General features: G+C 42.3%; 1 protein-coding gene across 1 annotated transcript; it reads right to left on the reverse strand.

The window, feature by feature from the left end:
- Positions 1-2467: 2467 nt before the first annotated feature.
- On the reverse strand, positions 2468-7217 carry sbk3 (SH3 domain binding kinase family, member 3). The gene is made up of 4 exons (XM_085291840.1): positions 6850-7217; positions 5037-5184; positions 4437-4639; positions 2468-3518 (listed from the first exon to the last, which is right to left on the reverse strand). Exons 1-4 carry the CDS (start codon positions 6853-6855, stop codon positions 2733-2735), a joined length of 1143 nt encoding a protein of 380 aa, XP_085147966.1. The 5' UTR covers positions 6856-7217; the 3' UTR covers positions 2468-2732.
- Between the last annotated feature and the right edge of the window lie 8262 nt (positions 7218-15479).

Raw genomic sequence — 15479 nt, forward strand, 5'->3', positions numbered from 1 at the left:
AACGTATCCAACTGCCCCTCGGTCTACACTTCTGTAGCAGGAGCTACAAAGTAAAGCTAAAATGAAGACAAAAAAGAGGATTAAAGGGGTCAGGTGCTGAGCAAGAAGGACCAGCAATGGTTAAGGCAAAACATGCCTGACTGTAAACACATGATAAAAACTCTAGTTGTTTATTAGTTGTATGGCATTGCATGAGGCATGCCGGCAATGCAATACATACCCTCTCTCCTCTCTTTCACCCCAACATGCTTCACCTTCGCTCTTCGTCTCACTTACAGTCTCTGGATTTCAACCAGCTGATAGATTTTTGTTTTTTTCTAGTACTGCTGTGTTTCCTGTGCACGAAAACCAGCAGCGCAGCACACTTAAGCACTTCGTTTTCTAAACTAGATCCAGTGTGGCTCATTGATGCTTCTCGCTGTTCAAAACTGATAATCTCAGGTTCTCCCAGTCAGCCAGAATCACCTCTGCCAGTCCTGTTTAAGTAATTAAACCTGCTGAGCTGTAAGATGCTGCCAGGTGGGAGAAAAAGTTGCAGTGGAAATATTAGGCCATGATGGGCAGAGGGTTTGGCTTCCAAGTTGGGGTACATTTCGTTCATTTGGCTATATGAACATTTAATTTGGTCAATTAATCTGGCTCTTATATCGCCGTGCATTTTTGCAGACCTCATTCTGGTGACAGGTGAAAACCTTCATCAGATATCTGTCTAAATATCTGTTACATAGTGTGGAGTTTTCAGGCTGGTTTTCTCTGTGCCCTCTGTCTCACCTTTGTAAAAAATGCACTTTTAAAAACACTAATGCATGTCCTCTCAGAGTCAGAAAGAAGGCAAACGCTGTATAATGTAAAGGATGAAAAATAAGCAGGTAGCTTGAAGGCAGCGAATGTGATGATGTAGACCTTTACAGAGTTTAAACTTTCCAGCTAAAGTGTGCTTCATGCAATATTGGTAACACGCAATCTCAATGGCGCTGACATCTAAATACTAGCTTCTTTGGTTTCTGGACGTGGGAGTGTGTCTTTCAACTTGACAAATGTTCAAAGGTCTGTCATGACATGTGACTTGGAAGTACATACGTGAGTTAAAATAAACTAAGCTGCATCTCCAGCTTGGTTCAGCAATTCAGCAGTAGTCCACATGTGTAGCTGTCCTTGTTTCTCCTGTTTTCATCATCCCCGCTATCTGTCCTTCTGAACCTCCAATAGATTTGCACCTCGATCAGCATCTTTGTGTTGGCACTCGATTGTCTCAGCAGTCTGCACCATGTGTTTCCATTTGTCAGGCTGAGGTCCTCCTTTAACGCCCAATCTGAGTGTCACATGAGCTTTGGTTCCCAGAAACCAGTAAATCCCAAACCACCATTGCTAAAGGAGATAACAAATGTTTTCACGTAAACATTTGGTATTGTGTGACACAGCTGATACGCGGCCGTGATCCGAGATTAAAAAAAGAAGTAAGTAGAGTGAGGGAATGACAGCCGTCAAGTGTGAAGAAAACAGATCTGACTGTAATTGCAAAGATGAAAGGGAAAGACCAGGTCCAAGTGGCACAGCAGAAGAAAGGGAAAAGTAATCTGCACAAGGGCCAGAGATAAAACGAGATGAGGGTAAATGGGCAAGATGGGTCAAAGTGTTCCATCAGATTGTGCTGCTACAGGCCTGTGGGCGCCAAGGCAGCCTGACTTTTGCGTTTGGAAGGCTGTGAAGTGCAGATAGTCAGAGGGAGGTGATGATTTGCATGGTTTGTAAATAGATGGCCCAGAAGTCTATTTATAAATCCATCTGGAGTGGTCCTTAGCAGGGGTTAGCGCAGGCCCCACCAGCATGCACACACTCACGCACAGCGCATTAGCAGCTCGCTACCAGCAGGGATCCAGTCCAAATGGTACATTTGCTCCACATTAAATAGTCCTTGCACCATTTAATATCTAGCAGGGTGAGGACTGCGTCGTGTTTTTTAATCCATTTCGGAGGGTTCTGTATGCAGGCTTGCAGGTGATCTTTCAACAAGTAATTATTCTCTCTGACAGATACAGGACAGCTCTCTCCTGAATCCATACTGAGGCCAACTAGCCACTTGCAGATTTCCCATGAGGTGTGTTTCATTGTCAGTACATCACCTACAGTGGGCATCACTGAGAACAGCATGAAGGGGTTATTTTAGCCCTAAAATCCTTTTCTCTCCTAGTATAGGTGCCATGCCTGTGATTTTCATCACTCCAGCACGAAAGAAGATCATGCTGGTATCGCTGTCAGACTGTATTGTTAGTCCAATTTTAGATGTGCTCCTGCTGTTCTGCTGCACCTGTTGCTTCAACACCACATCCAAGATGTCATAATTTCCATAGATGTGCTTTTCTACGTGCTGTATGCAATGCTGTCTAAACAGAATAAAGTCTAGGGTGCTTTGTAGTGTCTTCAAATGTAGCTTTTATCTGAACCATCATCATCTGCAAATCCTCTTTATTGTCAGCCTGACTTGCTACTTATATAACACATGCAACACCACTGATTTATTTTGCATAAACCAACATTCCAACACAAGTCTTTAATAGCATTATAATACAGCTTTTTGTTCAGACATCACACTTTTCTTGTATTATTTTCACACAAACACACATATTTACAAACGTTCACAAACAGAAATATGTACAATGAAGTTGCACTTTGAGTATTAAGGGTACTTATAAAAATATGAAAACGCTTAAACAGTTTCATAAAGACAAAGTTTATCTCTCCCCCCTTCCTTCCCTGAGAAGCTCTTCTTCTACCCCCCCTCTCTCCCTCATTTTTCTGGCTTCCTTCTCCGCCTCCTCTGCTTTCCTCTTCTCCTCTCTCTCTGTCTCCATCAGCCACGGCCCTCCCAGATAGCTCAGGATCTCCTCTGGAGTCCCTCTGTGTTTGGGCTCAGGGTGGAGTAGCTCCTTCAACAGAGTCATCACTAATGGGCTGAGGCCCTCAAACTGTGAAGGAGGAGGATTGTCTCTTTGTTTTCTCTCCATAATAATGTAATCATCAGCGTCCTCCTCACCCCTCCACTCGCCATCTCGCATTTTCTCGTCACGTTTGGCCTCACGGTCAAACCACTCCTTATATTTTCGGTAGCCACGATCATCGTGAGTGCTCTCCTCCCAGGGGAAGCAGCCAGTTAGCAGGCAGTAGACGAGCACACCAAGAGCCCAGCTGTCAATGCAGGGCTCTACTGATATCCAGATGTCTTCTACCTCTTCTTCAGTTCCTTCAGTCCGCCTTCTCTCCATCTCCTTCTCGGCCTCCTTGGCAGGTTCCACCTCAGGCGTGCAGAAAGGCGACTCGTACCAGACAGCTCGAACGGTGGTGCCGATGGCTCGGGCGAGGCCAAAGTCCCCGAGTTTGACCCAGCGACAGGAGCTGTCACAGAGGAAGATGTTCTCAGGTTTGATGTCACGGTGGACAAAGCCCAGAGAGTGGAGGTGTGTAACTGCACCGCTCAGCTGGGACATCACCCTCTGCACGCAGTCCTCATTCACCCCTGCCTGAAACAGACAGACAGTATGATTGAGTGGTGGCCCAATATCAGACAGTTATTATTATTTTTTATATAATATTTTATAAGACAATTAGGCCAAGTGGAGTCTGATAGGAGGACTGTGTTACTGGCACTAAGACAACAAAATCTTAACTGGTTGGTGACGCATTTGGAAATCCCTGTTTAACTTCATGTACTCTCTCTTCATTGAGTGAGAGCGGGCTGTTCTTATTCTTATCAGCGCTTCATTGTGTTATTGGCAGAGACACAAACAGGGAAGTAGGTGAGCTGGAAGCTGTTATCAAGCATGTCTTATGTTTAAACTTTTAGAAATGAGCGCTCAACAAGTACAAACTCCCAAAAGAGTAAAGGAAAATTTGTGGAATAATATGCCAATCTTCATGAATACAGTTAAACACTGTGCATGCTGCTGCACATCTTGTGATGTGATGCAGTTTGTGTGGCTGAGATGAATGTTAAGGTTTAGCTATAGACTCCTGCAGTGATTCATCACACCTGGTCACTGTTCACCTTCAGGGTTTTTGTTAAAGTATCGAATACTGCAGTGTTTTTTAGCTGATATGTCATAGTCTAAGAAGGAGAAGAAACTGAATTCAGGGTAGGTGATGTGAGTGAGGACATGTAGTTATATTATACAATAATATTTGGAGACTACAGCAGGAACACTTAAACAACAATACTGTGATTCTATTGAAAGTAATAAACTGTGTAGGCTGTAATAGCTGTAATAGCTTTTTAGTTCTTTGGATAAAATGACTGGAATATTGGGATTCTGGGGTTTATGAAGCAAAAACATATCAGCTTGTATAACATTTGTATTAAGTTTTGCTGCTGTATATGTTTTCTGTTGTATTAGTAGGGCGTGCATATAGTTTCTTTCATGCCACACGTCAGCCAAACTGACCTCGGACACTATAACACTGTAGAGGTCACCGTACAGACCGGCTTGCTGGGCAAACACATAGTAGGATGGCGTGGAGAAGAAGATGCCCAGGGCTCGTGTCAGAGACGGATGGGTGCAGTAAGATAGGGACAGATTGTATTCACGCAGGAAAGAGGTGAGCGAGGTAGACTGACGAGGGAAGAACTTCAGAGCCATAGGAGTTCCTGATGAGAGTAAACCAAGATGAGATCTAATTAGCTTTAAAATTCCCTTATAAATAATCTCACCACCTGTGGCATGTGAGTGTTGTCCATCACTGTGAACAAATATAACTTCCCCTTTGGGGAGACCATATTTCACGTCTACACCCCAGTTGCAGCAACTTTATCCGAGAGAATGTAAGAAAGCTCTTCATTAGAGCAACAGAATAAAGAAGGATCTGTTCTCACGTTACTGCAGAGCTGACCCCACAAAAAACATGTGGTTTCTTTACTAGAAGGAAAACTGAGTCTGAGGTGCTCAGGGACACTTTTGCAAATACTTCAGATAGGCAGCGAGTTTAAAAAAAATGGAAAAATGTTTAGTTAAAGAAGCTCCCACTGAACTGAGTCTTGCACTAACCTCTCTTTCTGTGCACAGCCAGCATGACTTTCCCATAGGATCCTTCTCCCAGGAGCTTCACCATCCGAAAGTGTTCAGAAACTTTCAGATTGGGCATGGATTGCGCCGAGAGGAAACATAGCTCGTCGAGTTCCTGAGCTGCTGCAGCCTGGGAACATATGAAAGCACACACACATAAATCCAAATTGATGAAATAAGAGCCGCAGCTTGAGCAGCATGTGTTGATGTTATTGATAGATAACTTCAGAGAATGAAGTCTGAATCTGAGGGAGCACGTTCAGATGCGTTACCTGAACCTCGGGCATGACAAGACCTCGGGACTTCAAACCTCACACATCACATTAGCTGCAATAGTAAAAATCTTTTTTTTTTTTTAATTCTATGCAAGTTTATTGGCTTACTATTTAAGTTTAAGATGTTTGTGCCATCCCAGCAAACATTTGGCAGAAAATACTGGAACATGTTGGGGTATATAGACACTCCAGACATCAGGATGTCTTATCAGGATGATCAGAACATTTGGCAGCGTGATTTAGTGTTCATCCCTATTGTTATTCGTTGCTTCATGAAGTCTCACGCATGATGATTTACTTTGAAGTAGATCCGCCACCACATAGCCTATAACACCAGGACGGGTGTGAACAACTAAGACAAGAGCTTAACGCAAAAGATAAAGAGACTCCAGAAGGATAACATATTTTTATTCTTGACCTTCCACATGTTGTGTAACTGTGACGTCCCTGCAAACACCTAGTAGTATTTGCTGTGCTGGTACCAATCAATATTTCTGGTTTGAATTAATATAATAAGCCTGATTACTGTTACAGAAAAACATTTCCAATCACTTACAATCATTCCAAATGGTTGGAAAATTGATTAATTTCAGCTTTGAGTCATTTTTAAGGAAACTGATAGACTTGATGTGCAGCCAATACTGGAAAAAAACAGGTTTTGACCAGCCTGCGAGCACGACGTTGTGCAGATGAGCTGTATTTTAAACAGACTAATGATGGCCCGTTTGAGGACTGATACTGCACAGATTAATGCTGCAGGTGCAACAACAGACTCTGCTCTGCCGCAACTAAAACATTTTATATCACAAGGAGGATCAAACATGACATTTCAGACAGCTTCCACATGCATGAAAGCAAAATGTTGAAATGTTTTTAAGCACATTTCCACGAGTTTAAGCCTCAGTGGGATTTCGTTCCAGGAGCTGTTAACACGAGTTGAAGTTATCGCATTGTCAGATTCTTTTGGTGCTCCTCATTCCACGCGTGCTTAAGTGAAAATGACTATCATTTATTTTATCTAGGTCACAGTTTAGCTGAGTGACTCCTACACATTAATCACACAGAAGCATCTAAGACACTGGTTGTATGCTGATACTTGCCATGTCCTAAGTCACTAAGGTGATTATTAATTAAAAGCTCTTTGGCACAAAGCAGTAAGTGTTATAATGTCTTAATGTAGCTCATCACTAACTAATTTGAAGTCCATTAGAAGTGTCAAGCATCGGGAGTTGAAAACACCACTTAATGATACAGTCTGAAGCCAAAGAGAAATGCTGTAGTAAAAAGTCATCAGTGTATTCATGCAACGTCTGCATGCCATCCCATCAGCTAGAGGCAAATCATTAAGGCATTACAGAAAACCTGCAAACGGTCTGCATGTGCACGATATTACTGTTTTCTTGACAGTAGTTTTTCCTGCACTCACATGTTGACATTATGAGTTTGATTAAAGTCACAAATATGTATCTGAAAACTAAATGTAAAGGTTTGGATGGACAGGAATAATGTGCAATACTTACTGTCATTTTCTGCTCAGTTGGATGATCTCTACTCAGTTTTCTCTGCTCTTTTCAGCATCTAATCAAAGAGACTTTGAAAACTTGACAGGCTCCTGTTAGGGAGCTGCTGTTCAGGCTGAAGATCTACTGAATGTTTGCAGCTAGACTGATAATCAAAGTGGATATTTTTGCCTTGGCTCCCTTGTTCCATGCAGTAGCACAGCTGACTTTATAAAGGAGGCTTATAGATGTTTACTGGAGACCAGGATATTGGCTGTGTGTTTCTCCCCATGAGACACATGCTTAACTCCCTCCCTCTCTTTTCCTACTCTTGTGCCAAGACTCCCGCTCTCTCCGCCTCTGGCCTGTTATGCTGGCAAATACGCACGAACCAGCTACAAGGCATTTCAAACCTCCTACTCCCCGTGTGCCCCTCTCTACTGCACAGCACTGCTAATATCCCACCTCTTCCAATCTGTCAGTCAGCCTGACCACATTAACCCATCGCTCTCCTGCCTCCCCTCTCCTCAGCTGTCATTCACCTTGTACCCCCTCGTTTTCCTTCCATGTCTCTTTCTCACCCTCTCAGCCTGTCTGAGTCAGTGAAATCCACACACAGTATAGGATTCCTCTTTTAATCAACAGGTATGCTGGAATGATTGGAATAGGCCAACAAGCTGTATCCATGATCCCTGAATCTTACTGGGATTACAGCATATAGTTACAGAGCATTTTATTTTTAAATATTGATGTTCTCTCTTCCTTATCCTTGATATCTGCCACTTTCTGATGGAGGCATTTAAAATTGATCAAAATTAAAATCGACTAAAATATAATCATCACATCCATAAATGAAGGTTTTCATTGGTCATCATAATTCCTCTTCTTGTTACACAATGCTATCTGACTTACTCTCTTTTCAAGCACATATTAATCATCAGACTCATATTAAGAAGATCTGAGACCTTGCGTTAAAAGAAAAACATAAAACTTAATTCTGCACTTGATCTAAATGCCAGCTTTATTTCCTACTTAACACCAGCTGTAGGTCAGGCCTTTCCTCCAGCTCCCATAGCTTCAACACCCTCCTCCTCTTTCGGTCTGCTCAGATAGATTTCCCCTGGTACTACATACTACAGACATATTCTTGCCACTGGATTGTTGGCTGTGCATTATGTAACACAAACACTGGCTGCTATCACAACGGGCCAGTCCCTTCTCAGGTTACTAACACCACTGCTTGTGTTCAGCTGGTCATCACCGACGGGCTGCATGTTTGTGCATGTACCACAAGGCTCTTTGGCCTCTGCTGTGACAACCAACTTGCCCACTCCACCAACAAAACTCTTACTGCTCTCATTTTGATGCCAAGATGCATTCAGTTTCATTCACAAATACTGTGTGTAAGGCATGCATGTACAAAATGCAAACAGATTGCCCACTTTGTTGCTGATGATGTTTCACACAAACTTTCAGCTTTGCTTTACTGGCACATTACATAATATACAGTAGATAAATATATATACACAAAGTGGGCCCCATTTGTCCAGGTTCCATGTTCTTTGAGGGAATGTTCTGTGCTTATTATAACTCCTGCAGTGCTGGAGTTATGCTCTGGTTGGGATCTTTTCTGGCACGGGTTAGTCTTCTTGTCTCCCAGAGGAATGGGTGAGTGCAAATTAGTACAAATAGTCCAGCGTCACCTTCATCCTGCAATGACACATTTCCATGCTAATGAAAGCAGTCTCTTCCAGGATGTCAGTGCCCTTATCCACTGGGGTTTGATAAGTATGATAATGATGGTAATCACATCATCTTAACCAAATCATTTATGTCAGGCTTCAGAAACAGAAATAGTGCACAGTCACCTCACAACACAGCCTGACTTTCTTATATGCATTTTGAAATAAAAGAATCCTGTTACAACTTGGTATGTTTGTGTTTCCTTATTATTTTATTTTTTCATCTATGGGTACGACATTTTGTCCTTATTTCCTGTTTCACTGATAAAAGTTCATATTAAACATGGCTAAATGTTTCTACATGAGCCAAAGGTTGCACTAAAGGTTTGGGTTATGACATTTTTTTCTATTGCTGAATCTCTGTGATGTCACAGTGATGTCTTAATATGGGCACGGGACTGTTGTGGCAGCCAGACAAAATAAGGTTAGTTTAACGACAAGCTAAAGCTGCTTGTTTCAGGCAGCGGATGAAAATGAGGTGTTTCACCAAGATTGAGTATGCAAAACCATGCAAAGCGACTCTGATACAGTCTAAACAAAGAGGAAAAACCTCTCACCTCTGAGACAACTGGAGCAATATTTGATGGGTTTATCTCAGTAACACAGTCTTCTCACGACAAGAAGGTCCTGTGTTTGAGACTCCAGCTAACAGAGATGGGGGTTTTTTTTTAATCTGTTTGCATGTTCTCCCTCTGTGCGTTTCTCCCACAGTCCAAAGACCTGTTAGCAAGCATGCCAAGTTAACTGATGATGCTAAATTGGCCATAGATGTCAATGTGAGTGTGAATCGTTGTGTCTCTTTCTCTCTCTCTAACCTCGCTCTAGTTCATAATAAAATGAAAGTGCCTAAAAAATGAATCACTTCAGTTAGTCTTGAGTTGATGCAGTATCTTTTAGTCAGTTTGTCTTGTGGCAAAGTAATAGTCAGGTACTGAGCAGCCGATAAGCAATGTATTACAAGTACAGTTTTCAAAGAAACTGGTTTGCCATCTCCTCACTCATCGGCAAAACAGGAATGAATAAATAAATGGAAGCAACTGCATTTACTGAATAGCCAGGAGCTCAAAAGAGGCCAACAAAACAAACTTATACAGACTAATACAAAAGGCAATTTTAGCATGATGATAAATTATTAATTCAAGTGATTGTGACAAAAGGACCTGATACGTACACAATGTTGCAGGGTTGAGCCTAAAAACAAATACCTACTCAGAAAAAAAACGGTTTTTTTTAGTAATAAATAAATAACTAGACATAAAATGAACAGAAACAGATCTGAGAGTTCATTTGTCAGACAAGAAACCACAGTGATGAATGTTATTTACATCCAGAAAGTGACAGCACAGACTTTCAAAAGAGCATCTCGTGAGAGCTTCGGTGTTAGTTTGTTTGATTCCTCCTCTTCAAAAGCCCCTCCTCAGGCTGAGTCCAGGTCTTTCTTTTAAAACAAAGTAACAATCCTCTCCTCTTGGGGGAGTGGGCACAGAGGAAATACTAAATAAAGTTTCAGTGTGACATAATAGTGGAACGACACCTGTCAGAATAATTTATACTTGTTATAATCGCCGGCATTTTGCTTGTCCTCATAAGATTAGTGTTTCCAAAGCAGAGTAACATTACATTACAGTCATATAGTTTGCTTGAGTCACGCTGCAATGTTTTCTTCAATCCCCTCCTCCCTGGAGAGAAGGGAAAGATAAAGGGATAAAGAGATGAAGGATTAAAGGGGAACTTGTAACACACATGCATGCCAGCTGTTGTTCTGATCCAAGAGGCTTGCGGGGTATTTTTCATGGTCCCAGGGAAGGCAACGCTGGTCTGGTGTCACACCAGATAGTTCGAGGATGCCTCTCTGTGGACGGTGAGGGTCATTGCAGTTTTGGGCAGAAATTGTTGCTGCACGTTAAATCTTAAGATTTACTCAATTTATGGTGTCACTTTTCATGTTTTCATTCATTAAGAAGTGAAATACTTCCTGCTCAAATATTTCTCAATATTTTTCACATCATCAGTGTGCTTATGGGTCTTCTCACTCTGACAAGAAGCTTCAGTTAAACACAACATCAAAATAGAGTCTTTGGAATTTTACTTAAATGATGCGCTGTTAAATAAATAAATAAATAATTTGTTCCTTTCCTGATTTTTTTTGTGCTTATTTTTTTTAATACACCATAAAATCAAATTCGTTTCCAGAACTTAAAAAAAAAAAGTAGTAAAGCTTACTTAAGATAACTAAGGCAGGACAACTTGTTCATTGTGGGTACACAGTACTAAAAATAACTTGAGTTTTCTTTTTTTTCTTTTTTTCTTTTTTTTTGGCCTGTCCCGTTTGGCTCTTTTGCCATCAGAATTGTTGTCTAAAGGCAAAGGAAGATGCCCAACGGATTTACTTTACCAAACTGACCATCCCAGCCTTGCCGTAATGGTCCATTTGATTCACCTTTTATTGTTTATTTTATTTTCACTTACTGAATACGGGACAGACTTGACTGGGGGAAAGAAGGGGAGAAAGAAAGAGGGAAAGAGAAACAGCTGAGAAGAGGGACGGAGGAGAAGGGCAAAAGACAAAAACCAACAGAACGGGCAGAGAAAAAAAAAGGGAAAAAAAATGCATATATCAATCACCTGGATCACCTGCTGAGAAAGAAAAAAGAAAACAAGCAGAAGAGAACAAGAGTAATAGAATAAACAGCATCACAATGATATATGGGAATATGACAGTAAATACTAAATATTAAACATTATTGTGCAGCACATAAGATCAACAGAACACAGTGTGCTTTGAGGTAGGAGCCAAAAAGGGTGTAGTTTGTGGGTGTGATCACCCGTGTGTACACCTGTGAGCATGGACGCGCTTGTTTTTTTGGTTTTTTTTAAAAGGTTCCTTCATGTAATGATCTGCCTGAGGGTGTGGGGGGGCCACAGCCCGTCCTCCAGGGCATGAAGTAGGTATGGAGGAGATCAAAACTCCAGACATCCAGAGGCCCTCAGAACACAAGAGACCAAGGAAGACCAACAGAGGGGCAGCCGCGCCACTGTCCCGGAAAGAGCTGAGGAGAGTCCCAGATGAGGGCTCACTCAGCAGCCGCGGAGCAGAAGCCAGGGGGAGTTGCAGTGACGCGCCCGTGAGCTCCGCCGGCAGCCAGCTGCGCCTGAGTGACCGAGCCCCAGGCTGAGAGGCCGGGGGCACCCCACCTCCGAAGTGGCCCGAGCGAGCCCCAGGCTCCAGGCCCCGATAAGCGGCCGCCAAGGAGTGAGCCGGTGTGTACCCGGATGCCCATCCCCGGACACAAAGAACCACCAACGCACCGATGTCTGAGGGAGTCCGCCACTGGCAGGGGAAGTGGTGGTAGGGGGAGATAGGCCTCCAAACCTTGGAGGGCCTGAGATGTCCCCAGAGAGGTGGCGCCTGACACCCAACCTGACATATAGACACAGACATACAGGCACACACATATACAAACATCCATTCCCCCCCTCATGCTCTCATATGCACTTACTCCACACTCAACCAACGTGGAGACAGACATAAAGAGACGCTGTACACACGATCACACTCCCCAAGCGTACTCTACGAACCGGGTCTAGGTACCCTTGCCCCTGGAGGGGGGAACTGCACCCAGACCCAGGTGGTGTTACCCTTTTCCCTGCGGTGGGGGGAGGCAGACCGCCCCGACTCCGCAGCAGCAGGGAGGCCCCACACTCCAGACCGCAGTCGGACGGCCAACTCCTCCTCCTAGCCCCCCCCCCCCCCCCCCCCCCCCCGCTCCAGCAGGCCGCAGAGAATGGGGGTGAGAGAAGACTCCAAACCTCCCTCCACCCGCTCATTGTAGTGTTGATGCATATGTGTTCTAAGGTGCATTTAAAACCCAGGAGGGCATGGAGCTACCTGCCAGAGAGCAGCAGGTAAGCGCATGGTCCCTCCTGCTAGCCCTCAATGTCTACGTGTATTTAACTTTGAGAGGTGGGCAACGATGCCATGGGTGGGGTGTACACCCTGATGGTACTTTGGACTCCGTGCATCGTGCCCACCCCCAAGATCCTATATGTATGTGTAATGAGAGTGTGAGTAATGTGAATGTCTAAGTTGTGGGATAAAATTGAGGCAGAGGCAGCCAGAAGGGGACAGAGGGGGGGGGGGGGGGGGGGGGAGCCTCCTCTGCACCCTGGTGACATACCCCTACTCCAAGGTCCTGCATGTGTGGGTGGATGTGGTGGAGCGGGAAGGGGGAGGCAGCTGGAGATGGGGAGGGAAGGAAGGGAGGGGCAAGTGACCCCTCCCTGGGGCCAGCTCCCCCGCTGACCCCAGTAGGCACCCCCATACTCCGCCAGGGAAAGGGGGCCCAGGCCCATCCAGACCGGGGCCCAGTGGGCAGTGGACAGTCCACCCAACCCCACCACAGAGAAAACTGCACCCACCCCACCATCCACTCATCTTCCAGACTACATAAGACAATAAACACCCAGGCTGAGATCTTCCTCCACCTCTCCTGTATAACTTGAGTTTTCTGAGTGAGCAATACTAAATATTTATCCACTGACAAAAATCAACTAAATTAAATCACAATTTGTGAGAACTTTAAATTTTGCTTTCATAAAAATTGAGTGTAACTAAACTAAACTAAACAAATTATGTTTTATCATCCTGGAGCTTAAGAAATTTCTTATACGGTGTTCATATTAAGTGTTGTTGTATGTAAGCATAATTAAAAACACTTCTTGTAATGCAATTAAAATCAGCCCAACTTTTATTTTTAAATGCAAAAACAGTATTTCAGCCAACATGCTGGACACCATTCTGCTGAACAACAAACAAGTATACTGCAACCATTGTAGCTTGAGTTATTTAAATATTATCAAATTGAAATGTTATATTTATTTTTACACAATTTTAAACTTGAATAACCTTACAATAAAACAAGGTCTCAGATATAATTATTCTGAAACTAAACTTAGGCTTCCCATAACTTTGTACTGCAAGTAACATTAATAAATATAAAATGTATTTATTGTTCAGCCATAAGTGCAGTCTGTAGCTCAAACAACATATTTGTTTTGCATTTAAACACAGAAGCTTGGTATATTGTAATAGTTCTAAGGATAGTTTGTTTCTCAGTCCAGGCCTTCTCATTCCCGACACTTCACACTCAGCTGTGAACTGCTCCATTGCCAGCTGGAGACCACCACTTGATGGCTGACCAAGCCCAATAGGACTCCTCCTTCAGCTTGATGGCTCCCTTCTGGGATTACCACCACAAAACAGGCACCACCAATCACGCAAAATAAAATGACCATTAAAACAAAAATAAAATGACCATTTCATATGTTTGTTTTTTTTTTTTTAATTATGAGGGCATTTGTATTGACCTGAGATACACTCTCTCAATCTACTTCTTTGTTTTTTATCTAGAAACAAAAACATAACAAACTACAAAAAAAAAAAAAGGTCAACAAGAAAAAACGATCAAAAATATATGAACTAATTAATAATTAATGATTTTAGTTGGGTGACTTATTTGTATGTTTTACATACAAAATTCCAACAGTAGTATAAACTGTCAGATAATGAAGTAAAATATAAAATATCCATAGAGAGGCAGCAATAGAGAGAGGCATAAAAGGCCAGACACTCAAGTAAAGTAAGCTGCCTGTGAGATGTAACCTACTTAAGTACAGCACAGAGTAAATTAACTTAGTTACATTGCACCACTGAAAAGCAAAATTTCCAGCTTAAATTTTCCTAATTTAAGCCAATTCAAATAAAGTTAGAGTTATTAATCAGCTTTTTTTTTTTTAACAAAAGCTGCTGGTAACTTAAACTGAATTCTAACAAGCTGACAAAAACTGAGTTCAGTCTACTTAATGTTTTTAATTAAGCACAATATTAGGTTTTACAGTTTACTTACATGTTTCAAAATCGTCAAACAAGAATAGAATAGAATAGAATAGAATAGAATAGAATAGAATAGAATAGAATAATCCTTTAATTGTCCCACAAGGGGAAATTTGGTTGTAACAGCAGCCAGAAAGACACATATACAAACAAACAGTACACAGGACAGAAACATACACAATTTAACATATGGACAATGGTTGCTATAAACAGAGTACTGTACAGTTATTAAATTAAATAAAAATAACTACAGATAAGAGGCAAACCAGGTTGTAGTGCAAATCGGTTGATTAAATTATTGCAGTTACAGCGCAGATGTAAACATCTGTGTTTGTTGGGAGCCGTTCTGATTGTACAGTCTGACAGCTGCAGGGAGGAAGGACCTGCGGAAACGCTCCTTCATGCATCTAGGATGCAGCAGTCTCTCACTGAAGGAGCTCTGCAGTTCAGCAACATTTACATGCATGGGGTGGGAGACTCTGTCCATCAGAGATGTTATTTTGGCCAGAGTCCTTGTTTAACAAATTTTAACATTAGATAACAATATCCCGAGCAAATATAAAATGCATTTTTTAAATGATGGTTTGGTTTATTAAGGGCAAAAAAAGCTATCCAAACCTATCTGCCCCTATGTGAAAAAAATTATTGCCCCTTAAAGCTAAGGGTTGGGCCACCCTTGGCAGGAAGAACTGCAATCAGTCATTTTCAATAATCGGCAATGAATCTTTCACATCACTGTAGAAGAATTTTGGACCATTTATCGTCTCAGAATTGTTTTAAGTCAGCCACAGTAGAGGGGTTTTCAAGCATGAATGAATTGTTTATGGTCAGGTCAAAGCATCTCGATGTGATTTAAATCTGGACTTTGTCTAGGCCACTCTAAAACCTTTATTTTCTTGCGTCAGAGGTAGGCTTGCTGGTGTGTTTCGGAGCTTTGTCCTGGTGCATAACCCAAATTCACTTTGAGTTTCAGGGTATAAATTAATGGCTGGATGTTCTCCTTCAGGATTTTCTGG

This window comes from Mchenga conophoros, linkage group LG11, assembly GCF_057382185.1.
Source record: "Mchenga conophoros isolate Kocher_MC1m ecotype Shallow Benthic linkage group LG11, M_conophoros_male_GT1.1, whole genome shotgun sequence".
Lineage (NCBI taxonomy): Eukaryota > Metazoa > Chordata > Actinopteri > Cichliformes > Cichlidae > Mchenga > Mchenga conophoros.